The 26,693-nt window shown below is 42.3% G+C and overlaps 2 protein-coding genes across 2 annotated transcripts; one reads left to right on the forward strand and one right to left on the reverse strand.

Moving 5' to 3' along the window:
* The first annotated feature begins 1,300 nt into the window (after positions 1 to 1,300).
* On the forward strand, positions 1,301 to 21,420 carry LOC146497996 (uncharacterized). The gene is made up of 5 exons (XM_085139646.1): positions 1,301 to 1,829; positions 2,430 to 2,761; positions 14,332 to 14,393; positions 18,169 to 18,379; positions 18,702 to 21,420. The coding sequence occupies exons 2-5, from the start codon at positions 2,635 to 2,637 to the stop codon at positions 19,199 to 19,201; spliced, it is 900 nt and encodes a 299-aa protein (XP_084995772.1). The 5' UTR covers positions 1,301 to 1,829; positions 2,430 to 2,634; the 3' UTR covers positions 19,202 to 21,420.
* ptger4c (prostaglandin E receptor 4 (subtype EP4) c) lies at positions 20,098 to 23,901 on the reverse strand. Its single transcript, XM_085139635.1, has 2 exons — positions 22,573 to 23,901; positions 20,098 to 22,444 (listed from the first exon to the last, which is right to left on the reverse strand). Exons 1-2 carry the CDS (start codon positions 23,425 to 23,427, stop codon positions 21,965 to 21,967), a joined length of 1,335 nt encoding a protein of 444 aa, XP_084995761.1. The 5' UTR covers positions 23,428 to 23,901; the 3' UTR covers positions 20,098 to 21,964.
* Positions 23,902 to 26,693: the final 2,792 nt, after the last annotated feature.

Below are 26,693 nucleotides of genomic sequence, written 5' to 3' on the forward strand. Positions count from 1 at the left end.
AGTAATCCAGTGCCTGCGTGTGTGTTTGTGTTTGTATGGCCTGGAAATGTGTGTGTTTTGCTTGCATGGGGTTTAACTGTAGGTGTACAAACAGTGTCATGCTGTAATTCCCTTTAACAATACTGAACAAGTTCATTGCCATGGCTCACAGTGATGGATGATGTGGACACACTCGTTAGACACACTTGGATTTGTCGTGCCCTCTGCTCAAACTGCCACCTGCTTGCTGCCTCGTTGGAAGTGGTGCCTGGCTCAACCAAGGAGGGAAACTTACATTATTTGGCAGCTAGAGATGACATGTGTGAAAACTGCTTCAGGCATATTGAAGGAATCAAACAAAGTTCAGTTTTGACATCTCTAAACGCTTGTTTTGACATCTTTGATTCATCAGTAAGTCCCAAATATTCCAGAATTTTATGATCCTGGCGGGTCTACCTTTTCTCCTGTTGTTGCTGAGCTCATCTTTCTTATCTGATGGTACATTCCTGCATGTCAGGCACCTCAGCTGTGCGCTTTGTTGCCTTGTTGGTTGCTACTATTAATAGTACTGTGGCATAGACCAGGGAACCTCCCTGCATTTGTCTCTGCCTCAGCAGAGTGGGCCTGCAGAGGACAGCTATTTACCCAGTCTTTGTGCTCGGCGGGCCTCAGTGTTTGCCCTGCAGGGAGTGCCTCTGCTTGAGGGCCTTTTCGTGTGAATGTGGGTGGGTGGGTGGAGTGGGGTAACAGAGAAGAATGGGATAAACCCTATAGGATGGAGAAGGAGTGGGAAAGGTGCTTGGTTTGGATTGTAGTGATCAGGGGTCTGGGGACTGTCACACTCAGTCCTTTTGCCCATCCTTCAAATAACAAGCCCAGGCCAGGGTAGGACATTTAACATCTGAGGGCATGAGTGAGTGTGTGTACATAATGACGTCCCGTGGGTGCATGTGTGCATGGAAAGATGACAGAAAACTACAGAGGCACAAAGGGTCAGGGAAAGGACCCAACAAGGGATGCAGAAATAGTGCAGGGCCAACGTCTTTCGGGCCGACCGTCATTTGGGGTCCCAAATGGATCACAACTCACCTATGCATGTCTCGGTGTGCGCATTCACGTGGGATATACTGAAACTTTCGACATTTATCAGTCCCGGTGTGTAAACAATGAAGGCCAAGAATCTTCCACTGGAACAGTTTTCCAGAAACGCTCCGTAACCATCCCATATGACAGTCTCCCCCAGTCTCCCTCCCTCCCTGCTCCCAGCGCAGGAACAAAAAGACATCTGAGCCATGCAGATGAGGAACAAAACTCAGAGCACTTTGTGCAGCCGCCACTGCGCTCCAGTTTCACAAAGTCTCTGACAGGGGGAGCGGCGCGCTGTTTTTACGCATAGCCTCCAGTCCAGCAGCCTATTGTAGACATTGTAAAGTAGCCGCGTAGTACATTTGTGGAGAGGACACAGCTCTGATAAATGGATACCTGAGTCCAGAGTAGAAGAGCTTTAACCAAGAGAAAAAACAAGATATGCGCTTTTTGGAGACGCTGCGTAAAGGCGTGACGCATGGACTTTTTTTCTTTTTATTTTGAAGTCAGATATTTTGACCGACAGAGGAGAGGTTTTCTCCGTTTGAACTTCAAATTTCAAATCAAATCAAATCAATCAAGCCAACAGATCCACAAAAAGAAGACAAAAGGGCTTTCCATGTGATTTTTTTTAACAAAACCGTGACCGCACAGTCTATTCTCGGACGTTTTGTCGTAAAAGAGACGCAAATCGTGCTTTGAAAACTTATATAGTCATTAACCATAAGAGCTGTTTGGAGACAAGACCGAACAGGTTACTAGAGGTAAGAAGCGGAGAGTCATGCCTGGAAAAACTGGCTTCTTTTCATTAAACGCTGGTTTGACGTGTCAGCGGAGACGTAGTACAAGAAGCAGATTGAGGGCAAACATTTCTTGCACTTCTGAATGTTTGACCGACTCTCCTCGCTTTCTCTTTCTCCGCGTTGAATTGTTTGTGTCACCGCAAACAAACTCCCCGCTAATTAGATTTTATATAGGCAGTAACCTGCCAACACCAGTTAGCTGTAGAGTTTTACTTTCTTCGTCCTGGGTAGCTGTAACCGCCTGCAAAATGTCTTTCTTGACAAGTCATTCGGTCTCGTATTTCAGACCAGAATATCGTTTCCTTTAGACAGCTTCAGATATTTTTGAGAGGGCTTGTAGAAACAGATATCTTGAAGTTTAAAAAAGGTTGTTTTTTTCCTCACAAATTATACAGAGTAACAAAATAATGGTAACAAAAAGATGGGAAACTGCCCCATCCTTTGGTTATATTTGATTCCATAGTTCAATCAGACTTGAGAGCCAAATAAAACACAATGAACTAACTTAACTCACTGGTTATTACTGTGTATTTACCATCCACTGTCTCTGTTCTTGTTCAGGGTGCTGAGACTCTACAAGAAGCCGTGACAGGACTCCGGCCATAGAAAAAAAAGAAGCATTTTTGGCCCCACATAAAGGAGGAGGAGGAGGCGCTTCTTGCCTTGAAGCTGAGACGTTTTTAGATGGATTCTTTATGTCTGCTTCAGCACCGGAGCAGACGGTCTGCTCTGAACATTTGCAAGCCGTGACAGCACGTTACAAAACATGACGCATCGTAGCGTATGGATTGCCAAAAACATGAGCTGCTGCACCCAGCGCGGAAAAAGGAGAAGAAGAAGAAGCGGCTTCCCTGTCCTCTGCGGTGCGGAGCAGGACGCGCGCAGGACAGCTGGTAAGGCGCCATTCAGGGTCCACGCAAAGTTGCTGGAAAAGTGATTTAAGACTTTGTCACAGCGGTTTAGAGTGATGGTGCTAATATCTTTATGCTTGCTGTAAAAGCAGACCGGGGCCTCTTGTCTTCGTGTTTGCTGTGACAACACTGAAATGATCGTTTGATGTTTGACTTGCTTTCATTTCAGCCGCTCTCAAACCTCCCCGCACGCACCTGCCAGCTGCTTTGGACTCCTCTGACTCTTAGGATCACTGTGACCTGGATTCAGAGCTGGGCTTCATTCACTGTTTATTGGGAGGGCATTAATGAAACGCAGTCTCGTAGGAGGGTAGTGGATGTGTTTGTTCCTGTGGTGCTTATAAAGTTAAGTTATATGAGTTATAGTCAGAAGTGTTTACAAGGTGCCAGAAGGGGAAGGGGGGCCTCGGAACTGCGGAAAAATATAAATCAAAGGTACTGTGGTTTTATAGGTGTGTGTGTGTATTCTCAAAGAGAGGACAGTGGCAGTCAGAAGTCCTCCAGTGTGATCCCTTCTGTGGTGGGCTGCAAATCTAAATATCAAAGTGCCGATTACACACATACAGAGAGAGAAACAGAGAGAAACAGAGAGAGAGAGAGAGAGACATACAGCTGCGTGTGTTCTCCTCCTTTCCAGAGGCTTTGAGGGGATCATGGCCAGATGAAGTCTTTAAGCTTCAGGTGTTGTGACATTCAGGGTATTTTGTGTTGATCACTCTGGCTTTACCGCTGTGTTGCTGTTTCGGGATCTATTTCAACTTTAATCTGTATTCTTCTCGTTCCTTGCATTCAGACTTTCAGCATCCGGTGATTTCCCTCCTGAAATGTCAAGATTTGTCTGCTCAAAAACGTGATTATGGCTAACTGACTCACACATTTGTACATGAACTTTCATGCTTACACTCTGACTCAATGACCCTGTGACTCACACAGTCATATACATACAATGTCTCTCTCACACACACTCACACACACTGATGAGGCCCATTTGGAGGGAGGCAGGCCTCTGATGTTCAGAGCCACTGAGAGAGTCAGCAGTGTTTTCTCGATTTTTCTCAGCACTCGATGAATCTCTGTGTGTCCAGGCGCTTTGGCATCACCTGAGACATGTCGCACGTCCCCAGCAGGCGTCGCCCACTCAATTTCTGTAAAGCCTGTGAAAACTTGTCATGCCATTGAAGCGGCCTTGTTTTTACTTTACTCTGGATTGTTTTAAAATCTCCAGTTTGTTCTCAGGAGGAACCTGAGGGTATGGCCTCGGCTTCAGGCATCTCACACTCGCCCGTCACGCTGCCACAGCTTTCACTTCCTCCAGTCAAAGGTCACGGGGGTCAGTGGCCCCGCTGAGGGTCAGGTACAGCCGGCCGGCATGCTCTCTTTTCCAGCAGCCCGCTGATGTGTGGTCTGGCTTGTTTTAACTGGCATGTGGCTTTGCAAGAGTTAGCGTGCCGTTTGTTGGTGTTACGGTGTTAACTCTTTCTTAATCTGATGCCAGCCGGGGTCGCAGAGGAGCCACTTAAACACTTATAATCAAAACTAAAACACGAGTTAATTTAAATAAAAGCATCCTCGTTGATAGACTTGGATCCGCTGTGACACTATTTGTCTTCCCCTCTGGTTTTATTACTCACTAAGCCTTCATCCGCAGGGCCTGATACCTCAGTTATTACGCGGTGTGTTTAATTTAATATTCTGGGACATATTGAGGATAAAAACACTCATATCTTTTTTTTTCTTTAAAGCAAGATTGCATCTCTCAGATTTGCCAAAAAAAACATAACCTCTGCTTCTGCTGACAATCAAGGGGAATGAAGTGAGGAAAACAGCAGAAGGTAGGGCGAACATTCAGTCACTTCCGGAGGATAAAACAAACAAACAAAAAGTCCCACAAAGTTTGGAGCAGAGTTGTTTTAGGGGGGGACTTTGAACAAAGTAACCATAAATCTTATAAACTGATCATACTGACAATTTTTAACATCACACATCTGTCTCACCAGGCAAAACCTGTTAACTTTAAAGCGAGCTTTAAAGCAGATGAGAACTCGACAATTCAGTCCAAATAAATAATATTTATTAAATATTGATCATTAGAACAGCATCCATCAGAGCACAGAGGTTATTCTGAACATCCTGCTTCTCATAGGTTCATTTTGTTTGAAAATAAATCTTTCATTACAGCATGTGTGCTTTAAATCGAGCTGCTCAGATTAGAACGACTGATAGAAAACTGACACTCTTGTTTAACCTTCAGAATGGCATCATGAGGATGACGTAACACTGTTTGTTATCAAATTAATGATCGATTTGGTGAAAATTTACAGAATGATAATATTAATAATTAATCAGTAAAGTTTACTCACCAAGCCACTGACCTATCAGATGATCAGAATTTTTCGTATGCCTTCAAGTCGAAGGTTAAAAAGTGTCTCCAAATAAGAACTCACGTTGTACGTCTGTCGTGGGACTTTAAAAGAAACGTGATCGCAAAGTAATTAAACTATGACCAAATACCTTTTATGCCTAATCGTCTGATAATGTGTGGCTGTATATTTCCTGGATTAGTCATATTGACAACACGAGAGATTAAAAAGCAGATAAAGCCTGATTTCCATCACAAACAGTGAAACCTACTCATTGTTCACTGAGCACATTAATCTGACTGACTTCAGATTAAAGCACATGATTCATTTCACAGCAATACTGATGCAGTGCAACATTCAAGCAATATACCAGACCACAATCTTTTCAGATTAATGGACATCCGTCAGTAAAAGATGGATGCGTGCTCTGCGCAGGGAGGCTTGTCTTCGTCTGCGCCTCTGCTTCGGTGTGTGTAACGTTACTCTGGCTGTTTTGTCCCAGCACTAATGGAGAGAGCGCAGGGAGAGAGATTGATTATGCAACGTGAGGTGCCACAGGGCAACTTCAATCTGGAAGTGCTTAAAGTACGCAGCGAACCACAGTGATTCCTTCAGGGCAAATTGAAGGAGGCATGATCTGACATAAAGGAATTTCAATTTGTTAGATGTATTCCTTCAGACAAATGCTTCCCATGCTACTTCTGTTTTCTATGTCCCTGCTTTTGTAAGCGCTGGACAATCTCGTGTAACTACACAGGGGGAATTACTCCTTTCTGTGATCTTGGATTGTTTTCTTGTTGTCGAGCACTTTGGCTTTTTTTTTTCAAGTTCAAACACTTTAAATTATTTAGAACAAAGCAAAAGTTAATACGTTTGGAGCCGCTGATGAAACATAAAGTTTGACCTTTGTGCTTATCGTAAAATCTTCCTCTTAAAACAACTTTTTCTCCGAATACTGAAGAATGTTAACTAGCCCAGCACCATGTTTGTGTCTCTGAGAGCGCTTTTTGATACAATAAGCTGTATTCTTCTGAAATTAGCAGGTCAGATTCATTAATCATAGCGTCTGAGGGCCGCTTTGAACTATCAGTCCAGGTCATTAGAGCCAGCCTGTCTGGGGTGGGAGAGGGTGACACGGAAACACTTTGGAGAGCGCTGGTTCAACCAGACCCAAGTCACACTAATAATGACCTGCGTGTGTGTGTGCGCGCGCGCACATGCGTGTGTGTGTGAGAGAGAGAGAGAGAGAGAGAGAGAGAAAGAGAGGGAGTGTGTGTCACTTATAACCACTTTTCTGAGAGCTATTCTCAGGCACAGTGTGGGCTTAATTTGAAGAAATAACAACATGAGATTGGAACAAGAAAAGGTTGCAAGGGTGCGGGGGGGGGGGGGGATTGTGGGAGAAGAAATTTCAGTGTGGGTGTGTGCATGTGTGTGTGATTTGCACTGCCAGTTTTTCCTGGAAATATAAGCTTTACAGTGTTTTGGCGGGGGGGGGGGGGGAGTTTATGACAAATGCATGTGTGCGTGTGCATGTGTGTTTTCTATCTATTCCTGTCCATCCCTCTCTGTTCTCCCCCGCTGTCCTTTCCGCGGCCTTTTAAGCGCTGCCGTCCTCACAAACACCGGAAAGTGAAATCCTATCCTCCGATCATCGCTCCAGCATAGCTAAAATGTGTTCCCATTTAAGGTGAGGCTCAACCAACGGCTCTCTGTGTGGCTTCCTTTTAAAACCAACTTAATCAGGCAGGAATTTGGGTTATTAGGGTCAGGGACACTGGGAAGCAGCTTTAGTGAGAAGCAAAGTGAAGGGAAGCGAGACGGTGAGGACACAGATGTGTCGCATCAGCTGTTGCTGTCTTTAACTCATGGGAAAGCAGGCGGTGCGCAGAGAAAGGTGGTGTCCCGTCTAATTTACCTGATCGGGTCACGAGACGCTTACAGGTCTGATGCATTGTGGGTTTCTGTGTGGATAATTAGCGATAACTACGCTATAGCGAAACTTTCCAGTGACCCTGCACACTTAATCTTGTCTAGAGGCGGTGGTACTAAATTCCAGCTGATGTGGAAAATCTAGAAGGTTTATATGCTCATTATACCGGAAACCTACTGAAAGCTGGTGTTTTTCTAGCTCTCCTGCTAATTTTAGCAAGGTATTTGCCACTTTAACATCTAAAATTTAGCAACAGATACAAGCAGTGTCGAACACAAGCTATCTGAAAAAATCACATAGATTTTGAATTACTCTATTATTGATTATTTTGGGCTGATTGGGAAACCAGTTGTGTGAGCGACAAAGCAGTTGCCCCGATATTCAAAAGATTTGGAGAAACATTAGCATTAATTCAGTTGTGTTTGTGTCCTGCAAAGTTAGCAACTAGAGGGTGAATTCATTGAAACAGTTAGCTTCTAAAGTAGCAGACATTTCCTTCAGATGATGAGAACAAAACTGAACTAAAGGAAGAGTGAATGCTGGACATGTTCCCGCCACTTGCAAATGAAAAGCTTTATTGAGCGCGGTTAGCTTAACAAAGCTAAAATAACCTCTCTGTTGCTTAGCTGAACTATCGAACCTTCAGATCATTTTCTGAAGGTTTGTCACTGCGAATGAACCCTTTACACATCACATGCTGACGTCTGATCCCTTTTCACTACAAAAATATTGAGTAGTGTAGGATGTGACAACATTCGCCATAATTCATAGACATGTGCAGCAGCAGATGATAATGGATCAAAACCTCATATCTCAAAGCCTTTTTGCAGCACATACAGATATCTGCAAACACAGATGATACATAATAAAATTATTTGGAGTTTCTTGTTGTTTTTTTGTTAAACCAAATCTACTTTTTCCTAACACATCAGTAGGTATTACTGTACTTCTGGCTCTTGAGGCTTTAAACCAGTTTAAAAAAATCAATGTGCTTTTTCCCCCTCATAATGAAATGTAACTGACAGATTTATGCAAACATACAATCAACAGAAACATCAAACGTCCATTGTATGACAAATTTCTCAAAGAAGGTGTAATTGGTAAGGTCTATGTAAGGCATGCAAGGCATGTAGGAACAAATGGAAGAGTCTGATTTGCATTTCTGAAATTTCACACCGCTGCAATGTGGTCACTTTACATTTTTACTTGCTTAGTCATACAATACCTCTGATAATTTCCTCTCCGTTGGCTCTGTTACAGCCTCAGCTTTCTGCTTCATTGAGAACATGTTTCCATTCGTGGAGTCAGGTGTCTTTGGCCATTCAAACGACGGCAGCGTTCTCTCTAACTCAGTTGCAATAAAGCCATCAGGGCTGCCACTCAAGGTGAGCGCGCTGGTCGTGGATGACACTTTTATGACCCGCAGAAAAATGCATTTTACCGTGCTTGTTGTGACCCAACGATCCCAGCACTTTGACAGTCTGCCGTAACTCTTTCTGGCAACCTGACCCTAAATGTGTGAGGGCGTTAATCTAGAACTGTTCCACTTCAAACACATTGCTCCCCATGAAAAGTGCTTCATCCCACTTATCCCACCAAGAAACCATTAAACACTTTTTTTTTCCTCGCTTCAGAGAAAGCTGCAGGGTCAGTGAAGTAAATCACTTATCACTCAGGTTTACTATTAGGCAGTCAATAAGTTTAACTCCAATAGGTACGTCTAATGAGGTCCAGGTTGTGGTGTTTAACTGCTCGAGTAAAACATTTTCTGTCTGTTCTTTACTTTTCGATCCAGATTAAAGCTCATTCTAGCAGTATCTCTTAAGTTCATGTGGCAAATATGTAAGCAAACAGCTGCCTGTTTACACATAATGTGATAAGACTTCTATCCACGTGATGAATGTAGGAAGCAGGCCTATCAACTATCAAAGAAAATTACTGGTGGACTGAAATTAGAAACTGTCTATAGCAGCCGATTGGTCGCTGGGGCAGCAGAAATCATACATACACCAAAGGCTACTCTTTTTAAGTATATCAAATAATTTCATTAAATAACAATAGACTCTAAACTGTCCATTTTCTTCTGTTTGTCCAGCTCAGGGTTGCAGAGAGCTGGAACCTATCCCAGAGTGTAATGCAGAGTACACCCTGGTACAGGTTGCCCGTCTGCTGAAGGGCTACCACAGAGAGACAAACATTCACACTCGCAGTCACACATGCAGCCAATTTAGAATCATAAATTAACCCAAAATGTGCTGGAGGAAGCAGGCACAGGGAAAACATACAAACTCCAACCTGCAGATTCAAACCCAGGATCTTCTAGCTGTGAAGTGATGGTGCTAAACAACTGTACCACCCATATCTGAAAGCTGTTACCTGTATGAAAGACTGTCAGACACCTACGGGCTCAGATGTTGTCGCTCAGTTATAAAGATGCAGACAGGGGGTGAGGTCATACGGATTCACTCCTCACCATCCTCTTCCAGGCACTGCGGTGTCCACACCTCTGATTATCCCAGCCTCCTCTGTGTGGCCTCAAGTATGTGTGCGTGTGTGGGAACTGTGAAAAATTAACAAAAATAGTTCGTGTTTCTGTGGCAGGGAAAGGATTACAAGAAAAGACCAACAGGCGGAGAGACTGTACGTGCACACGTGTGTGTTTTGGGGGGGACCTATCTGAACCGAGGCATGGGACCTGCTATCTGTTTCTCATTTTAGCGCCGTTCTGTGGTTTTCCAGCAGTGACAGGCCAAGGAGTGGAAACTGGCACTAACGAGCAATTACATCCTGCCTGCCTGCCAGGGATTATGGGATTACAGGCTGACCGGGCTTCAGTCTGCGCTCCCTTTCTGCACTCTCATTTTGTCATTCCCTTGCCTTCCTTGTGTTCGCGCTTATCTTTCCTTTCAGACCTCTCCCATTCAGTGGTTCAGTTATCTTTTTCTCATTTTTCTTTCCCCTGGAAAGTAACCCATTGTCTATTTTTAATTCTCCTTACTCGTTTGTTCATTATTATCTCATTCTCCTTATCGCTACTCCTCCTCTTCCTCCTCCTCCTAGCCTTTTCTCCTTTTGACTTCATGGCCCCCTCACATAGTTTAAACATGCTGTCGTTAACCGCTGAAGAGTGAAATTGGTTTAGTCGTAAAGGGGAAGAAAGGACACTTATCAAGAGCAAAATACATTTAATGTGCGTGAACTTTTAATAAGAAGGGTGAAAATGAGAAACAAAGGGTAGAGGGTGAGAGTCAGGAGAATGGCACGTTAATATCTGAGTTTAAGCCGTAGCCCCAAATTACAAATTTGTCCCAGAAGACACAAGTTTTTACTGTTTAACGCCCTGGAGTGTTTTGTTTTGTACAGATTAATGAAAAAAAAACTGAAAATCCTGTCAACAGCATGTTACAAGCAAGATTAAAGTAAAGTTCACGCTGGTTAGATGCATATATCTGTGGAGCTTTGGGGCACAAGCTGATATTATGCTACCTTTTCGAGGGGACCTCCCCAGATTTCTTGGTGTCTGGTAGTGATCAGGCGGCTCTCCTGGTGTTCAGCCTCTTTCTCCTCTTACAGGTGTCTTTTATTGAGCCAGCGGTGATTTACTGTACTCTTGTTTTTCTCCTCGCTCCTGCAATCAGGCACCGTGGTAGTGACAGGTTAAAGCTGGAGGTCAGAACATTTTACCGGCGTTCACACAGCAGAAAAGAGAGCGACTCTAATAGGAAGTTATTATCGGCGTTTGGGTTTTGTGGGGAGACTAAACAACAGAGAGCTTGGAGCTTTTTTTTTTCTTTACAATAGTGAGAGGTTTATGGAGGCTCTGTGAGTAACGCTCAGGTCTGTAATAGTATACAGTGAACCCACAGATCACTGATCAGAAAAACATCTTGGTGAGTAATAGACGGGAAATCAATGTAATATTTATACGGCCTTACAAATGTACGGTATAGCTGCAGAAAAAGTTCAGGGAAAAAAGAGTGTTTGAGACAAATGTGTGACAGATGTGTGAGGTATGTCACTAATGAGGCTGATTATGACTCAGCAAGTAGAACAGCAGATTCTGCACAATATGTTTAAATGAGGATGAAGGGGGCCTAAAGGATTCTTTGGGTTTTATTATCTTATAATATATATTATATTAACTTTTATCTTTCAGACAGAAAAGTGAAATCTAAAGAGAGACATTTTACTGACTAAACTTATACGGTTGCTTTTTTAAAAAACTAATTTTAGATGCTGTGTTCCCCTAAATGAATCCCATATTGACCTCTTATATAATAGAAAAGCATGTTTCTGTGTTGCATGACTTTTGTGGTTTGTATGTTTTGATGCTCATAAGATGAAGGCCCAAATTATCCCAAATTATTCCCTGCTTCAGTTCAGCATGCATTCTGTCCAGTTAACTGATGTTAGTTTTACATTGGGGTCCTCTTTTCTAGAAGCTGGTGTCTTTTCTTATATCTTAAATAAATATTCCCTGAACACAGTCTGCATCCACCCTGTGCAAGCACTTAAACACCATTTGGAGTAGCTATGCACTCCAGTCCTGTAAGCTCCGCGAGTATTAACTGGCTCTGTCTTCGTGGGTTGCTCTCGCTTCTGGAGAGGTTGCCCACTTAACTAACTGTGAACAACAACCGCACCGCCGAGGAGCAACAACGTAAATGGAAGGTGACAAGAACTCTTTGCTGCAGACATGCAGGCTGATGGACAAACCAAAGCCTTTAATCAGCCAAACAAGGAAGAAACATATGCTTAGCTGTCTAAACACACACACACACACACACACACACACACACACACACACACACACACACACACATATACTGTATATATCAGCAAGCTTGTGTCAGTCTGCAGCTCTTCAGGACCTTCAGTGGTGTGCTCTTTCTTATTTCCCCCTCTCTCCACCCCTCAACTCCTCCACCCATCTCTGAAAAGCCTGGAGGCGTCGGGCTGTAAACAGCTCCACAGAGCCGGCGTGAAATGAACCAGCAGACAGGCCCATGTAGACTCCCAGCTCATTGATCTAAAAAGGGCTAAACACTCCCAGCTGTGGCATTAGGGGTTGAGAATGGCACCTCTCCAGAGACTCGGTGAGGATCTGCAGCCCCGTGTCCCACTTCACACTGCTGTTAGTTTCTAAATCAGCTCAGAGACAGTCGGAGATACAGAGCCCAGGAGTTGGAACGCTTTGGCTTTATGTCGCAGCGGTGGCGTCTGTTTTTCTGGCTGAGTTACGATCAGTTTGTCTCTCAATGTCCTCTTGTTCCCTCGCCCAACCCTCAGTGTGTGTAACCTCACTTTGCCTGGACTGGATCACCACAGCTGGAACAAGCAGGATTGCATAAATGCACCAACAGGTCTTATCAGGACCTGTGATCCATAACCTTTTGTCAGTCTTCCATCTCACTGCACAGACAGAACTTCTTTGTGACTGTTAAATAAACATGGTGCGCTGCATATCGGCGAGATCTATAGAGACGTGAACGGTACACGCTGGAATACGCTACAGTGGGCGTGCAGTGTTGCTGTATGTAGTTCAGTGCCAAAGTTACACAAAGCCTCTCAGAGATGATAGATGTGGTTTCAAAGATGTTGGAGGTAATTGTGGGCAGAGTGCTGTTTAAGAAAAAAAACATGTTCGTGTCACATTTAAACAAATCAAGCATACATCGCGCTGAAGTAATTCATTTATTAGCAGGCAAGCGGGGAAATTTCATTTACAAATAGTCACAAAGCGAAAAAATGAATTTAAGCAGAAATACAAAAGAGACAAAGAAAGCAAAGACTAAATGAAAGTGAAAAGTGAAAGGAAAGTTTGGTCTTTAGGTTTTTAAATAAAAATCACTGATTTGGCATCTTGTAGACTAAGCATCACCTGATTATCTCATGCTTGCAACATAGATTACCTCATGTATTTAATCTTAAATACATCATGTTTTTAACCTTGATTACCTCATGTTTTTAACCCAGATTACATCACATTTCTAACCCCAATTACCTCATATTTCTAACCCCAATTACCTCATGTTTTTAACACTAGCCTTGGAAAACTCATAAATCTCAATCCAACCTCAATATTAATTGAAAAGTAATCAATCATACCCGCATTTTTTACGCTAATTAATATAGCTCCTTGTTTTTCCATCCATCATCATTTATCTAATATGGACAAAATGTTCCTGAAATTTGAACATAAACAATTCCTTGATAAATGGGCACCTGCTGACGAAGATCCTGTAATATGATCAAACGCTCCAGAATGGCTACTAATGGACCTTGTGATTACACAGTGTTGTTGATGGCTGTTTCTGAGATCAAGGATAAACACTCAATCTCAATCAACGCTCACGATATATTTGGGTTCTGGTCTAATATTTGGACAAAGAAATTGATTCCAAGATGCTCCACTGGACTTTCAGAGTGGCAGCATATAGACAGATTTTATAATTCATACATGCATGTTACCAGTCCAAACACCAGCCAATCAAATTATTCACTTAACCTGTGAACTGGTTATCTTTAAAGCTTCCAAGCAGTGTGAGCCACTGTTTTGGTGTCCGGCTGCATATGTTGAGCATTTTAAAGATGTTTTAAGTACTAAAGCAATATAAAGAAGAAACACCTACAACTTTGTGATGTCTGATCTTCTTTGAGTTTCCCTTTTGGGAGGCCACAGTTTAACCTGATGACCTCATGTTGCAGGCGCTCCGCAGCCAGCACAATCCTCCACACAGCACGTACTATATATAAACATCTGCATCCGTGACACTTCTTATCACCTGTCCTGCATCTCTGTGGTTTTTGTCTGGGACCTCCGTGAAGTGCTCTTGCCATGCCTGGTTCCCCCTGCTTGTACCTCTGCCACAGGAATAACCCTAAAGAATGCCTTTGACAAGTAAATTGCAGATACTGGCTTTTGTTGCCGGACTGGGGTTGTTTGCATGGATGTATGAACAGACAAGCCAACACTAGCCACAGTAACTGGCAGCATACACTAGTCTCTTACTGAAGCAGCAACCAAAACATTGTCCTCATGTACTGAGGACGTGATTTATGTGACATGTCGGCTTGCTCAGGGGCCCATGGGCCTGTTTTCTTTTACAGTATCTGGACAATTGTGAATGTATACACACCATATCGCCCGCATGTTGTCCCTTTAGTTTATGTTATCCTTTTCAAAGGAGTTCTAGGAGAAGGAAAGTTGAAGCCTTGTTCTTGTTCTTAAATTCCTCTGTCCCTCTCTTTCTTTCCAGGTGGGACCAGATGGAGGATTCGGAGGGCGGATAGACAAGACATTACTTCTGCAAAGGGCAAGGTTTGTCTGCAGCAAGCACAATCAAACTTACCTCTCCTCCAACTTCTGCCTGTTTTTCTCTTCACCTCCTTCTTTCTGTTCTCCATCTTTTTCACACTTACTTAAATGAAATCCTCCTCTGTGCATATAAGCTCACCTTATAAGTTTTCGACTCGACTGTGCAGACCACTATAAACCAGAGGAAGAGTTATGTGTGTGTATAAATTGTTAATGAAATCCATCCCCACCAGACTTCATGAAATGAGCTTTTCATGAAGCCCTGTCAGCACCGAAGCTTTCGGTGCTAAATGATAAGCCAGCGGACGGAGCTTGATCCAAGGTGGAAATAAAGCAGAGTTATTTGACTTAAGTATCACTGAAGATGAAACAGGCTTGAGACAAAGTGCTGCTGCAGCTCTTTTGAGGGGCTTATTAAAAACCTGTGTGTTTTAGAAGCTCTTCTGAGTAGAATCTTATTATCTTTATCAGTTTTATATCTGTAAAGCTCCCCATCAGCTGAGTTTTGTGGTTAGGCAAATTATTCCTCTGTTGTTAACTAATATTTGTTTGTAATTACACTTCTCTGAAAACTTGCTGCCTTAGAAACCTTAGAACTACTCTACTTACCTTAATATGTCTTAATATGTCTTATACAATCTACATTAAAGAACTGTTATAGATAGATAGATAGATAGATAGATAGATAGATAGATAGATAGATAGATAGATAGATAGATAGATAGATAGATAGATAGATAGATAGATAGATAGATAGATAGATAGATAGATAGATAGATAGATAGATAGATGCATGCCAACCAGCTCCATTGTGGCTTATCACCATAAAATTATTTCATTTTTATTTATTTATTATTTACTCTAAGCTCACAAGCTTAGATTTCCAACCATTTCCAACCTTCTTCTTTTCATTTCAGTGTTGTGTAATAATAGTGCTGAAGTTTGTAGTGCGTGTGTGTGTGTAGTAAAGTAATAACAATAACAATAACAATAACAATAACAATAATAATAATAATGCATTTTATTTGAGGGCGCCTTTCAGAAACCCAAGGTCACCTTACAAAAAACAAAATTAATAAAAGGAACAGTAGTCATAAAATACATAAGATAAGTTAAAATTACAAAACAGAGCTTGACAACAGATAAAATCAGCATCAAAGCGAATAAGCCAGTTTAAACAGATGTGTTTTGAGCTGTGTCTTAAATACGGAAAGGGAGTCAATATTTCTTAGTGCAGGAGGAAGAGAGTTCCAGAGCCGAGGAGCAGAGCGACTGAAAGCTCTGTTTCCCATAGTGATAAGGTGTGAGGACGGAACAGTAAGATGAATAGCAGATGATGATCCGAGAAGGCGGGAAACAGTGGTGATATGGAGCGGGTCACACAAATATGAAGGAGCAGATTTATGGATACACTTGTATGTAAGAAGTAAGATTTTAAAATTTATCCTGGCTTCTACGGGCAACCAGTGAAGCTGCTGAAGAACTGGAGTAATATGAGCTAGTTATGACCCGAGCTGCAGAATTTTAAAGAAGTTGGAGTTTATGAAGGGACCTTTTAGGGAGACCAAATAGGAGGGAATTACAGTAATCAATACGGGACGTAATAAGACTATGGACAAGGATGGCAGCAGCATGGGGAGTAAGGAAGGGACGGAGTCGGTTAATATTACGTATGCAGACCGGGTTATGTAATTAATGTGAGACTGGAATGAAAGAGTATTATCAAGTATGACACCCAAACTCTTGACCTGAGGGGAGGGAAGGGTAGGAGAATTTTCAATGTTAATGGAAAATCTGTGGGATTTGGTTTAGATAGATGGTGTACAGCCTACATATCTAAATTATACAGTGTTTTGATCCTTATTAAAAAAAAATCACCACTCACGCTGTTTCTGAAGTTTTGCGTGACCTGATGTTCACACGGTTTAAACCAGGAATGGGGAAACTCCAGATCTCAAAGGCCGGTGTCCTGCAGGTTTTAGATGTGTCCTTGATCCAACACAGCTGATTTAAATGGCTTCATTACCTCCTCGATGGCTGTGTCCCATTTCAGGGTCTGCACGCTTGAAGTACGCGCACTATGCGTACTACGTACGGTGCGTACTATAAGTACGAGAAGTGCGGAAGTGAGAGGCGTGTGAAATGGGACGGTATATGCTTCGTCGCGCTGTTCAGGTTGCCTAGCAACCATGATACTAACCGCGAGACACGTTTCATACAGCTTTGTGTGACATAAATGAAGGAGAAAATTGTTTTGTTGGTCATTCATTTTTGTCATGACATCACTTTGATTAGTTGAGTATCTGAGGCTGAGACCACAGGACTGTAAAACATGATTCAAGGGCTTCATTTCTGTACTGAACAGTCATTTAAGATTAGCTAGTAAATAATAATTAGTTAATGTTGTTCATGAGACTAAAGTCATCTCACTATGGTAATGTAAATATAATATGGCCAATATTATAGTATTGTCTGATTATTATGATTGATATATACATATATATATATATATACATACATATATATATATATATATATATATATATATATATATATATATATATATATATATATATATATTATATATTATATATATTATATATAATCTATATCACTGACTTTCAGCTTGTTGAGTTTGTGGATATATGACTGACTTTAATTATCCATAAAATCATCAGATTCTCTGTAAGATTAAGGTCGACTATATGTATATTTAGAAGTAGAGGCTTTAAAACCAAGTTAATGCTGAAAGTACAAACATCACTAGTGTCACATAACTTTGCCGACATGTGGCCAACAGCAATGTTTTAATGTTCTTCATTATTAAACATTCGCACATGAATAAGTGCGAATATTCAGTACTTACTTTTGACAGTTCACTTTTCGGCCGCTCCCTTCTGCCGTATTTTGCGGCAAAATTATCCACACCCACCGCCGCGCTATGAATTGTGGGATATATGGGACCACGAAGCGTGCACCGGACCAGTGCACTTCGAATTGGGACAGCCGTCGTCGCGTGGCGGTGACGTAACCGCACTTAAAATGCGTACTTCAAGCGTGCAGACCCTGAAATGGGACACAGCGAAAATGTCTTGAAATTCTCCAGAGGCCTGGTAATGAACTAATCGTTTGATTCACGTGTGTTGACCCAGGGTGATATCTAAAACCTGCAGGAGTTCTCCACACCTGGTTTAAACATTTCCACGGTAACAGCGGCTTCCACAAGCAGAGATGTCACTTTTTCCGCTTACGATTGTGGGTAGAGTAGTTCTTTTCTACGCCATCACCATTAAAAATGTTTTTTTGTTGAAATAAGGTTGATAAAACAGATTCGTGGTTTACAGGAGCACAGTCGTTGTTTTGGTCTGCTTTGGATAGTCTCAACATTCTGGCTCAAAATCCCTATGGAGAATGTATGGGACGTTTACTTTCAGAGGTACTGAGGGTACTGACAATTAGAGCCGAATTGTCTGTAAGTTCATATTATTATCAATCTATTGGTATCGGTATTTATATTGACTGACAAATGAAAATTAAACTGTAAATAACAACTGGAAGAAGAACCTTCAACCATGTTATGAGGGTTCACCTTGCATAGTTTGTCCACCAGAGGGCACTCTGAATTTTCCCTTTTGGCAGTGCTGCAAACACAACAAGCAGCTGACCAGAGCGGAGGACTTTATTAACTATACATAACACATTTTAGGGAAATCTTTTTATGTGTTAGAAAGAGAATACATATCAAATAAGAACCAGCTGACATACTCTGTCTTCTTAGGTGCTGATGTGGGTGCTCATTGCTTTGCTGCCTCTGGTGGAAGGAGCTCATATGAAAGGTGGTGCTGGTGTGGGATCAGACTCAGGCCACACTGTGGGCCTGCTGGGAAACCAGGAGGAGAGACAGCTTCCTGTGACGCTGCCTGAAATGGTGGAGGACAAGGAACAGAAAGAAGACAGTGACCCTTACTCTACTTGGCACCCTCTTTATGGTACTGAAGCTCTTGGGAAAGTGTTTTTGAGTGACTGATAACGCTAAAAAGCTCTCTCTATATATACATGTGCAGTCCATTTACTATATAAGTCATAGCACATAAGCTTTACTGAGCAGTACTAGAATGGAAAGATGGTTGAGAGAGGTCTGAGCCTGCTTTGTGTCTCAGGCCTTTGAATACACTTACACGTGAAGTCATTTTATATTAAAATGCAGACGTGAGATTGTAGATTACTTAAGAAATATACCCCACTGCTCATAATTCTGTAAACTGGTGTTCACTCCCAGCCTACCATTTCCTTTCTTTCCTTCTCTTTCAGACCCTTTTGTAATGGATGAGGTGGATGACCATCCCAGCAGTCGCTGGGTAGGACGATCACCACGCTCCTCTGATCCCACAGAACCTCAGCCCAAGGGATCATCGAAGAAAAAGAAGAAGAAGAAAGAAAAAGAAGAAGAGACAGAAACAGGGAACAGAAAGGGTAAGGGGAGAAACGGACACCCGAAGCAGAGCAGCAGGCACTGCCGTGTGGAGAAGAAAGAGATGAGGGTTCGGGATCTAGGACTGGGATTTGATTCGGATGAAATCGTCCTTTTTAAGTTCTGTGTAGGCTCTTGCCAGGCCGAAAGAACAAACTATGACCTAGCACTGAAAGCACTGCTGGAGAATGGCTCGCTGCCTCGACGCACCGCCCGCAAGGTCAGCAGCCACCCCTGCTGCCGCCCCGACCGCTACGAGCCAGTATCGTTCATGGATGCCAAGACCACGTGGAGAACCATCCAATCGCTCTCTGCCGCCAGCTGCATGTGCATGGGCTGAATGATGAGTACAAACAGATAAGTGCCCAGGATGGAAGAAGAGCCTCTGGCTGGATAGTGTATGTGTCTGTGTGTGTGTGTGAGGCCCCATGTTTAGGATTTGGCCATATGGGGGCACTGTCTCACACAGAAACAGAAAAGAAGAAGAAAAAGAGGCCACTTGTTTGCCTCCCTGATACATTTCCTGCTGAGAAGGAAGTGGGCTGGCCGCAGCTGGACATTAAGGGCCAAGGTCAAAATCAAGAGACTGAGGGTGAGGTCATTAGGGAACCCCAGTCTGGATACTGTTCCCTCATTAAAGGGTGAATTCTTTTTAACTGAATAACCGGTAATTAATGCAGGATACTAAAGCCTGGTTATTATACACAGAGACCTTCTTCATGTGTTTGATTTCATATGGGCGAGACCTGAAGGCTGAAGCTCAAGCGATGTAAAGGAAATTTACAGTTAAAGGACGCTTTGTTTCCATTCAGACCATTCATGCTCGGTGAGAACAGGTGTTTCCACAAGATTTGTTCTCTTCCCGCACACAGACAGGGACATGACATTGTGTCTTCTCTATGTTCAGGTGAACTCAGCCAGATGGATGCCATGCATCTTCATGTATTACTGTATAAAAGTAAAGTATATTTATTTTGGATAAATTATTATTTATTTATTATGGCTTCATATGAGAGCTGTTTTTATGAACTCTATTGTAGATAATATCTATTTATTGCCAAGATTCACTTTTCATGTCGACAGTTACTTGTGCTCGCATACAGTACAACATTTTTTTTCTTTTCCAGATGCTGATATTCACACTTACCCAGCGCAGAAAGTCAAACTTTGGCTAAACAGTTTCTTCTAGGCAGAAGTAGATTGGATTTCTAAATTCTGGTTATTGATAAAAAAAAATTTCTATTGAGCAAAACAATATCCAAGAGGTCAAATTCTTATTTACTTTTCATCCCAGACTAACAGATTTTGGGCAAAAATGGACCAACATTGAAACAATGTGGAAGAACTGATAAATATTGAATGTTGTTTACTTTGAGAGCATCTAACATAATTGAGTCTGGTGAGATATCTGTGTTTGTGGTCACCTTTGTGCTGGAAATAGTCATTTAAGCTTTAATACATACTGCATTGTATGTACAGTGTGTAGTGAAGAGGATCAATTATGGTTTTCCTTTGCTGTTACATTGGTGGATGCTCAGTTTTAAACACTAAATACTGAGGTTATTGTATGAACAACGAATCCCAGTGAGCCAAACACTCAACTTCAGACAGTTTCTCGATGTGTCCTCAGAGTAACCCCAGCCTTGATGACTGATATCAGCCTTTGACCAACTAACATATTTACCAGTGGCCATGTTTTGTGTCCTATCAGTCCCAGCAATTTGTCCTGACTAAATGCTCTAAGATATGAACTGAAAGTCATGTTTTATAATGCAATAACTTTGTTTGAATTTTATTTTATTTTTTTACCAGCTATCAGTTAAATTGTTACCGACCCAGAATTTTAGAACTCCTGCATCCCTAATCTAGACGACAAGACCTTGAAGGTGATTTTTAGTTCTCATTCATACTCTCACTATGTCGCTCTGTCCTTATTATTATTATTATTATTATTAATATTATTATTATTGTTATTATGATGATTATAAAGCTTCCTTTATTTTTGTATGTTATTATCCTCTAAGGAAATAAAGTTTTTTTTATAATATACATCATGTTAGTACACCTATTATTCAGACTATTCTGTCCAGTTATCTGTGCAACTAACGCCACAACAACTTAATTTGCTGATGAATTATCCTGTAGCGCCACCTGCTGGACTAGAATCTAAAGCGAACTGCAATGCTCGTTTTGACGCGAGAGGAACTTGCTGTCCTGCCACCTGTCTGCTGCCAGCTGGTGATGTCTGCTTTAAAAATTTATTGTTCTTTATTCAGCAGAACAGGTAAAACCGGTGATTTCGCTGCCTTTATTTATCTGCACAGACCAAATAACACATCCAGTAAGCACCTGAGCTCACACAGGTGAGGGGAACAGTGTTTTTTTCTTCTTCTTTATTTTAAAATAAGATTTGATCACATTTGCTTTTTACAACAGCAGTTATCAAAACACGAAAGACATTCGTGGTCCTCCATACCTGCATCATGCAGCACTGTTACATGGCACTGAGCGAGTTGGCAGCATGTAGAAAAAATAAATAACTAAATAAATTACACCTCCCCCCGTAAAAGAAATGTAGTGTAACAACACATGTAAGGGCGCCGCATATTTAAAGAGTTTTAAACCCATGAAATGACAATGACACGCACTTTATTTGTACCCACGGGGTATGAATATATTTAAATTTCCAAGTTCGGAAATTTCTTTTATTAAAAAAAAATCTACCACATACTGTTCTGGCTAAACTTTTTTTTTTTAGGTTAAGCAGCATGAAGAAGTAAATGTTTGGTCTCTGTGATTCTTTGGAACTGACGTGGTTCTTTGGATCCATCAGTTCACAATCTACTGTTGAACTGCTGCGTTGGATCACGTGGATCAAACCTGAAGCGCTTTGCTGGTTTTCAGCTCACGTTAAATCATATGAAAACTGTTACCTGCTGTTAATGGTGACGTGCTGATTTCTGCTGCAGTTGTTACTGGATATTATTTTACACGATGTGACACTTGGCGGATTAAACCCATCAAACGTGATTAAGTCACAGTTCGGAGATCTTCCCCGGTTTGGCCCAGGTGCTTGAAAACTGCTGTCGGGAGTTCATGAACTTCACTCAGAGACACTTCTGGAGTTACCCTCCACCTCGTCATCACAGCCGAGGATCGCGGTCGATTCGACGCTGAACGGGTGAAAGCTGACCCGGGCCGTGTCGTACTCCCACGCTTGTCTCAGGGCAAAGTCTGTAAAAGATTTATTCTGGATGGGTCCGTGGTGGTCCCGGTCGTTTCTGTAGCTGGGTGTGCGTATGGAAGCGTAACTGGTATCGGTGCTGTTTAAAGACTGCGGAGAGTTTTGACCCTCTGCCCAGCCGATGTTGTCGCCGCCTCCATCCCTGACCCTGTTAACTGTTCTCTTTAGCTTCTCGAAGCCCTTCAATAGCAGGTTTTTGCGACACAATATGTACACCCAGGGGTCTAATATGGGATTGAACGAGGCGAAGCGGACTGCCAACAGGTCGCTGCGATAGTCGGGCTTCATCCCGGCAGAAATGTAAGCTGGGCCATATAGTTGGTTAACAAAGATTCGCACCTGTGAGACAAAAGCATGACAGAAGATATCTGAGTTATGATATCAAATAAAGCTAAGACCAGTAACTGACTGTGCACTGGGTGCAGGCATAAGAGAACAAATAGACACAAATAGTCTGTTGTCCTTACCACTAATGGGATAGAGCAGACCAGGAATACGATGGTCATCAAGATCATAAGCCAGAACATTTGGATCTCTGCCGCAGAAGTGACCGAAGGCAGCCGAGGGAAGCGTCGACGGGAGCACCCCTGCTCACACAGCTCAGTCCTGACTATTCCTGTCCTCTGGTTCATGCCCACCAACGTCCTGCACACCGCCAAGTTACACAAAACAGTCACTGCGATCAATATAATCATCACGCCGCCGTACAGAAACGAGTAGCAAGCTCCCAGCGGATCCATTGCTCTCCAGTCGAGAAAGCACCAAGTCCCGGGGATTTGGCTAACGTGCTGTCCGAATCCAAAACTGGGCATAATACACAGCACGATGTTCGCCAGGTAGGTGACCAGGAGCGCAAACCGCGCCATGGTTCGGTCTATGTGCTGGGAGTAAAAATACGCGTGATTTATGGCCAAGTATCGCTCCACAGCCATAGCGCACAATATGGACATGCCGGCGGAACCGAAGAAAAGCATGGAAAAGGAAAAGAAGTGGCAGAGCAGCGCTCCCCCTGGCCACCGGCTAGACACGTACGTGGCGATTACCACCGGGCTCGTGAAGCACGTCCCCAACAGGTCCGTGATGGCCATACCGCAGACCAGCGTGTAGAAAGTGGTTTCCTTCTGTTCTTTTTTGGAGACACACAGCACCACTATGGCGATGAGGTTTCCCAAGACGCCCACGGCGAACATGGTGGCTGAAATGATCAGAGACTTGTACTCGAGCCGAAGCGCAGGGAAAGTGCTCTGGTTAAGTGAGAGAAGCGGTGACGGCTCAGAAACGTTTGTGTCCAGTTCTTCAAACGCGGCAGTGTGATTGATCATTATTAAACAAAACAAAAAAGCAGTAATGCACGAAGATTAAAGCACGAAGGACTTTCAGTGACCTTCAGAAAAGTCGCTCTGAAAACACAAAGTGCTTCTCCAAAAAAACGAAGAAGAAAAAAATCACATTGCGTAGAATCTTGTGCTCATAAACGCATAAAGCACACAGCAGTGAAACGTATGTTGTGTTCCAGCACTATGTTTGGATCCGGGCATAACCACAACAGGTGTGCCTGTTTTTGTTTTACACCACTCGGATTTGCTGGTATTTAAGCTCTGTGCTGATGTCAGGACAGTGACGTGCGGGCTGGAAGCGCGCAGGTTTCCGAGGATCTCACGTCTCCAGCCAAAGTACAATCATGCGTCTTTCCCCCGATGGCCTTATTAACCCCACAAGTAAAACACCATCAGTCTCAGCTCACTAAAGCCGCCAGCCAAATGACAATAGCTGGTATCGTTTAGTGATTAAACTCCTTTTGTCTAATTTTTGGACGGACTTACAAAGTGTACGCCACAATAACCGCATTAAATAGGCTACATTTATATATCTCTACAGCCACGTAGAGCAAAAGGTTAATCTGTTTTTAATAACTTTTACCTGAAATTTTTAAATCATGATCACAAATTTTCACAATAAAAATACAAGCTCTCACTGATTCTCACCGATTTCATAAGGAGGCTTTCTGAGACTCACATCATGTGAGAATGCTCGGGACTATGGCTCACTGACGTGCAGTTTGCAACAGTATCCTCTTATCTATACGGTCCACATATAAAGGTGGAGATCAGCAAAAACTAAACTTCAGCACCAAGGTCAGCGCCTCCCCAGCAACTGGCACCACTCCCCACCGAAGTCAACCTTCAGCAGGCTATTGGTTATTGGTGGCTGTCCGATTGAGATGCAATCCATGACCTTCCAAAGAGAAACGGATTTTGTTTGTTTGTTGTTATTTTGTTTTGTTTTTTGTAGTTTGAAGACAGCTACCCTTCCTTCACAAACTGTAAAAATACACCCACCTCTTTAAGACGCATTCGACATCGGATGTCTTTTTTTTTTTTGGTGTAATCTGATGTCAAAATCGAGCACGGTGCTATCAAATGAAATCCACACATTCCAGCGAAAAGGGCAATCGATCAAACGAGCAGGGAGGTGCACATGTCTCTGTTGATGAGGACTCGAGGGAACAAGCGGTCCATGTTGCTGTTAGCTAAATTGATGGCTCTACAGCCACTAATGTTAATCTGTGGTGACCTCGGGGAGTATTGTCGCATGAATGTGTCCCTCTCCGAGGCAAAACAGTCTGAGTAAGGTTGAGCTCAACACCTAAATATGACAAAATGGGAAATCAGAAACAAAAATAGAGATATTCTTGTGATGATGGTGATGCTTGTCAAGTGAATCAGCCCTAACAGATAATCGAACCGTGTTAAGAGTTTGCATAATGAGGGGTCCTTTTGAATTCCTTGTTTAGAATCCTTGGGTCTTTTGTAGCCCACGCTTCGTTCAGTTTAAAAGAAATCATCCAAAGCACGAGACGTTTCAGGTGTTGTTCCAAGAAATGATGTCTGTGATTTTTATGTCTTACACTTTTGCTTTTGTTTGTAAGTCAAGACTGTTTTGCAAAAATCTTCATGCGTCATTTTGCCTACTCTGTATTCTATAATGATCAATCCAGTCCTTTCTGGCTATAATATCTTTATATAAAAGTGATGTTGTGTTTGGTGCGGTTTTTGAAAAAAGACACTTTTAATGTCAATGAGACTTTTTTACCTGCACAAATAATGGATATATAAAAGCCACAAAAAGTGGAATGTTCTTTTGGGCTGAAAATGATTGGATGCCATTCACGAGAGATATGTTTGGCACATAATTGACACATTAGAGGCCAAAAGGTCATTTATAACAGTTTACAATCACTTTTTGGCACCATTTGCACAGTCCAAACATCTTACTGAAGACCTGACTACGAGTCAACACAGTACACGGTTGCCCACCAATTTATCAAACCTCACCCAGTTTCATTTACAGGAATTTGCACTTGGTTAACTAAATGCATTTATTTATGAATCTATTTACTTATTTAGATAAATATCTGACTTGCGGCAAACAAAGATGGGGGAGTGTGTATTAAAACTGAATTTTAAGTTGACGTTCAGTGAGCTGTGAGATTGCTATCAGCCTCGTCGCAAGCTCGATCGCCTCCTTTCTCTCTCCTATACATTTCTTTTATAACCTCCATACATCGGATTAATCATTCCACTGAGATCGACTAAATGTCGAGAGGAATTAGCCTGTAGGTGAAATTATAATTTCAGAAGTCATCATAATGAATCATTTACTACTTCTCTAAATGTTGTTTAGTCTTTAATCCATTCATATTTTTTTCCAAAGCGTTTGGATTGAACCAGAGCAGTCTAGGAGTCAGACTGTACTGGTACGTCAGCCCACAGGCTCAGTGATGAGGAGCCGCTCCCTTGCTAATTGGGAGTTAATTGCGCACAGACTGGTAGAGCAAACTAAATGGAGCTCAAGAAACATTGCACGTTTGCTGCAATTGTCAAGAACGAATCTCTTATCGTCTTATCGAGGTGGTGATTCACAAACTAACCACACAGTGACAAGTCGTTCTGCTGACGTCTTTGCTTTAGTTCTAATGGTAAACAGTGATAACGGTGGAGAGCGTTGTTGATGTTTCCCTGCTGATTGTCAAACTTATATGCTGTTAATCATTTCTGACATTTTTATATAAAGTCTGAAGTAGAATTATTTACTAATGTGAAATGGAAAGCACGATGTTATCCCTGAAAAAAACGGAAGTACTCAGATACATATATCTCAACATTAAAATCGATTTTAATGTTTGATTTTCCACACAATACTGCTTTATACACACGCACAAACATACATAAACACACAGAGCGGAAACAGAGGGATAATCTAATCGGTGGAAATGAAAGAATTCATCATACACAATAGGAGTAAGATTTGTCTGGCGGTGCGCTGTTGCAGAGACTCTCCGTCTCTGTCGGCGTAAGTGGATTCCTGTCCCGCTGTCAGGGACAGAGGCCTCCTGGGTGTGTGTTCGATTGTGGGTTTGAAGCGTCCCTTTCTGCTGTAATAACCAAACGCCTTCAGAGATCAGCAGCTCTGATGCTCACACAATTGTATACTCTTTCTCCCTTCGACTGAGCACACATGGGTTTAACGCTTTTGTCTGTGTCGTTATTCTCACCCAATACATGACGGACGATCCCCCATTCAAACT

The sequence above is a fragment of the Neolamprologus multifasciatus genome, chromosome 18 (genome assembly GCF_963576455.1).
Source record: "Neolamprologus multifasciatus chromosome 18, fNeoMul1.2, whole genome shotgun sequence".
NCBI classification, from domain to species: domain Eukaryota; kingdom Metazoa; phylum Chordata; class Actinopteri; order Cichliformes; family Cichlidae; genus Neolamprologus; species Neolamprologus multifasciatus.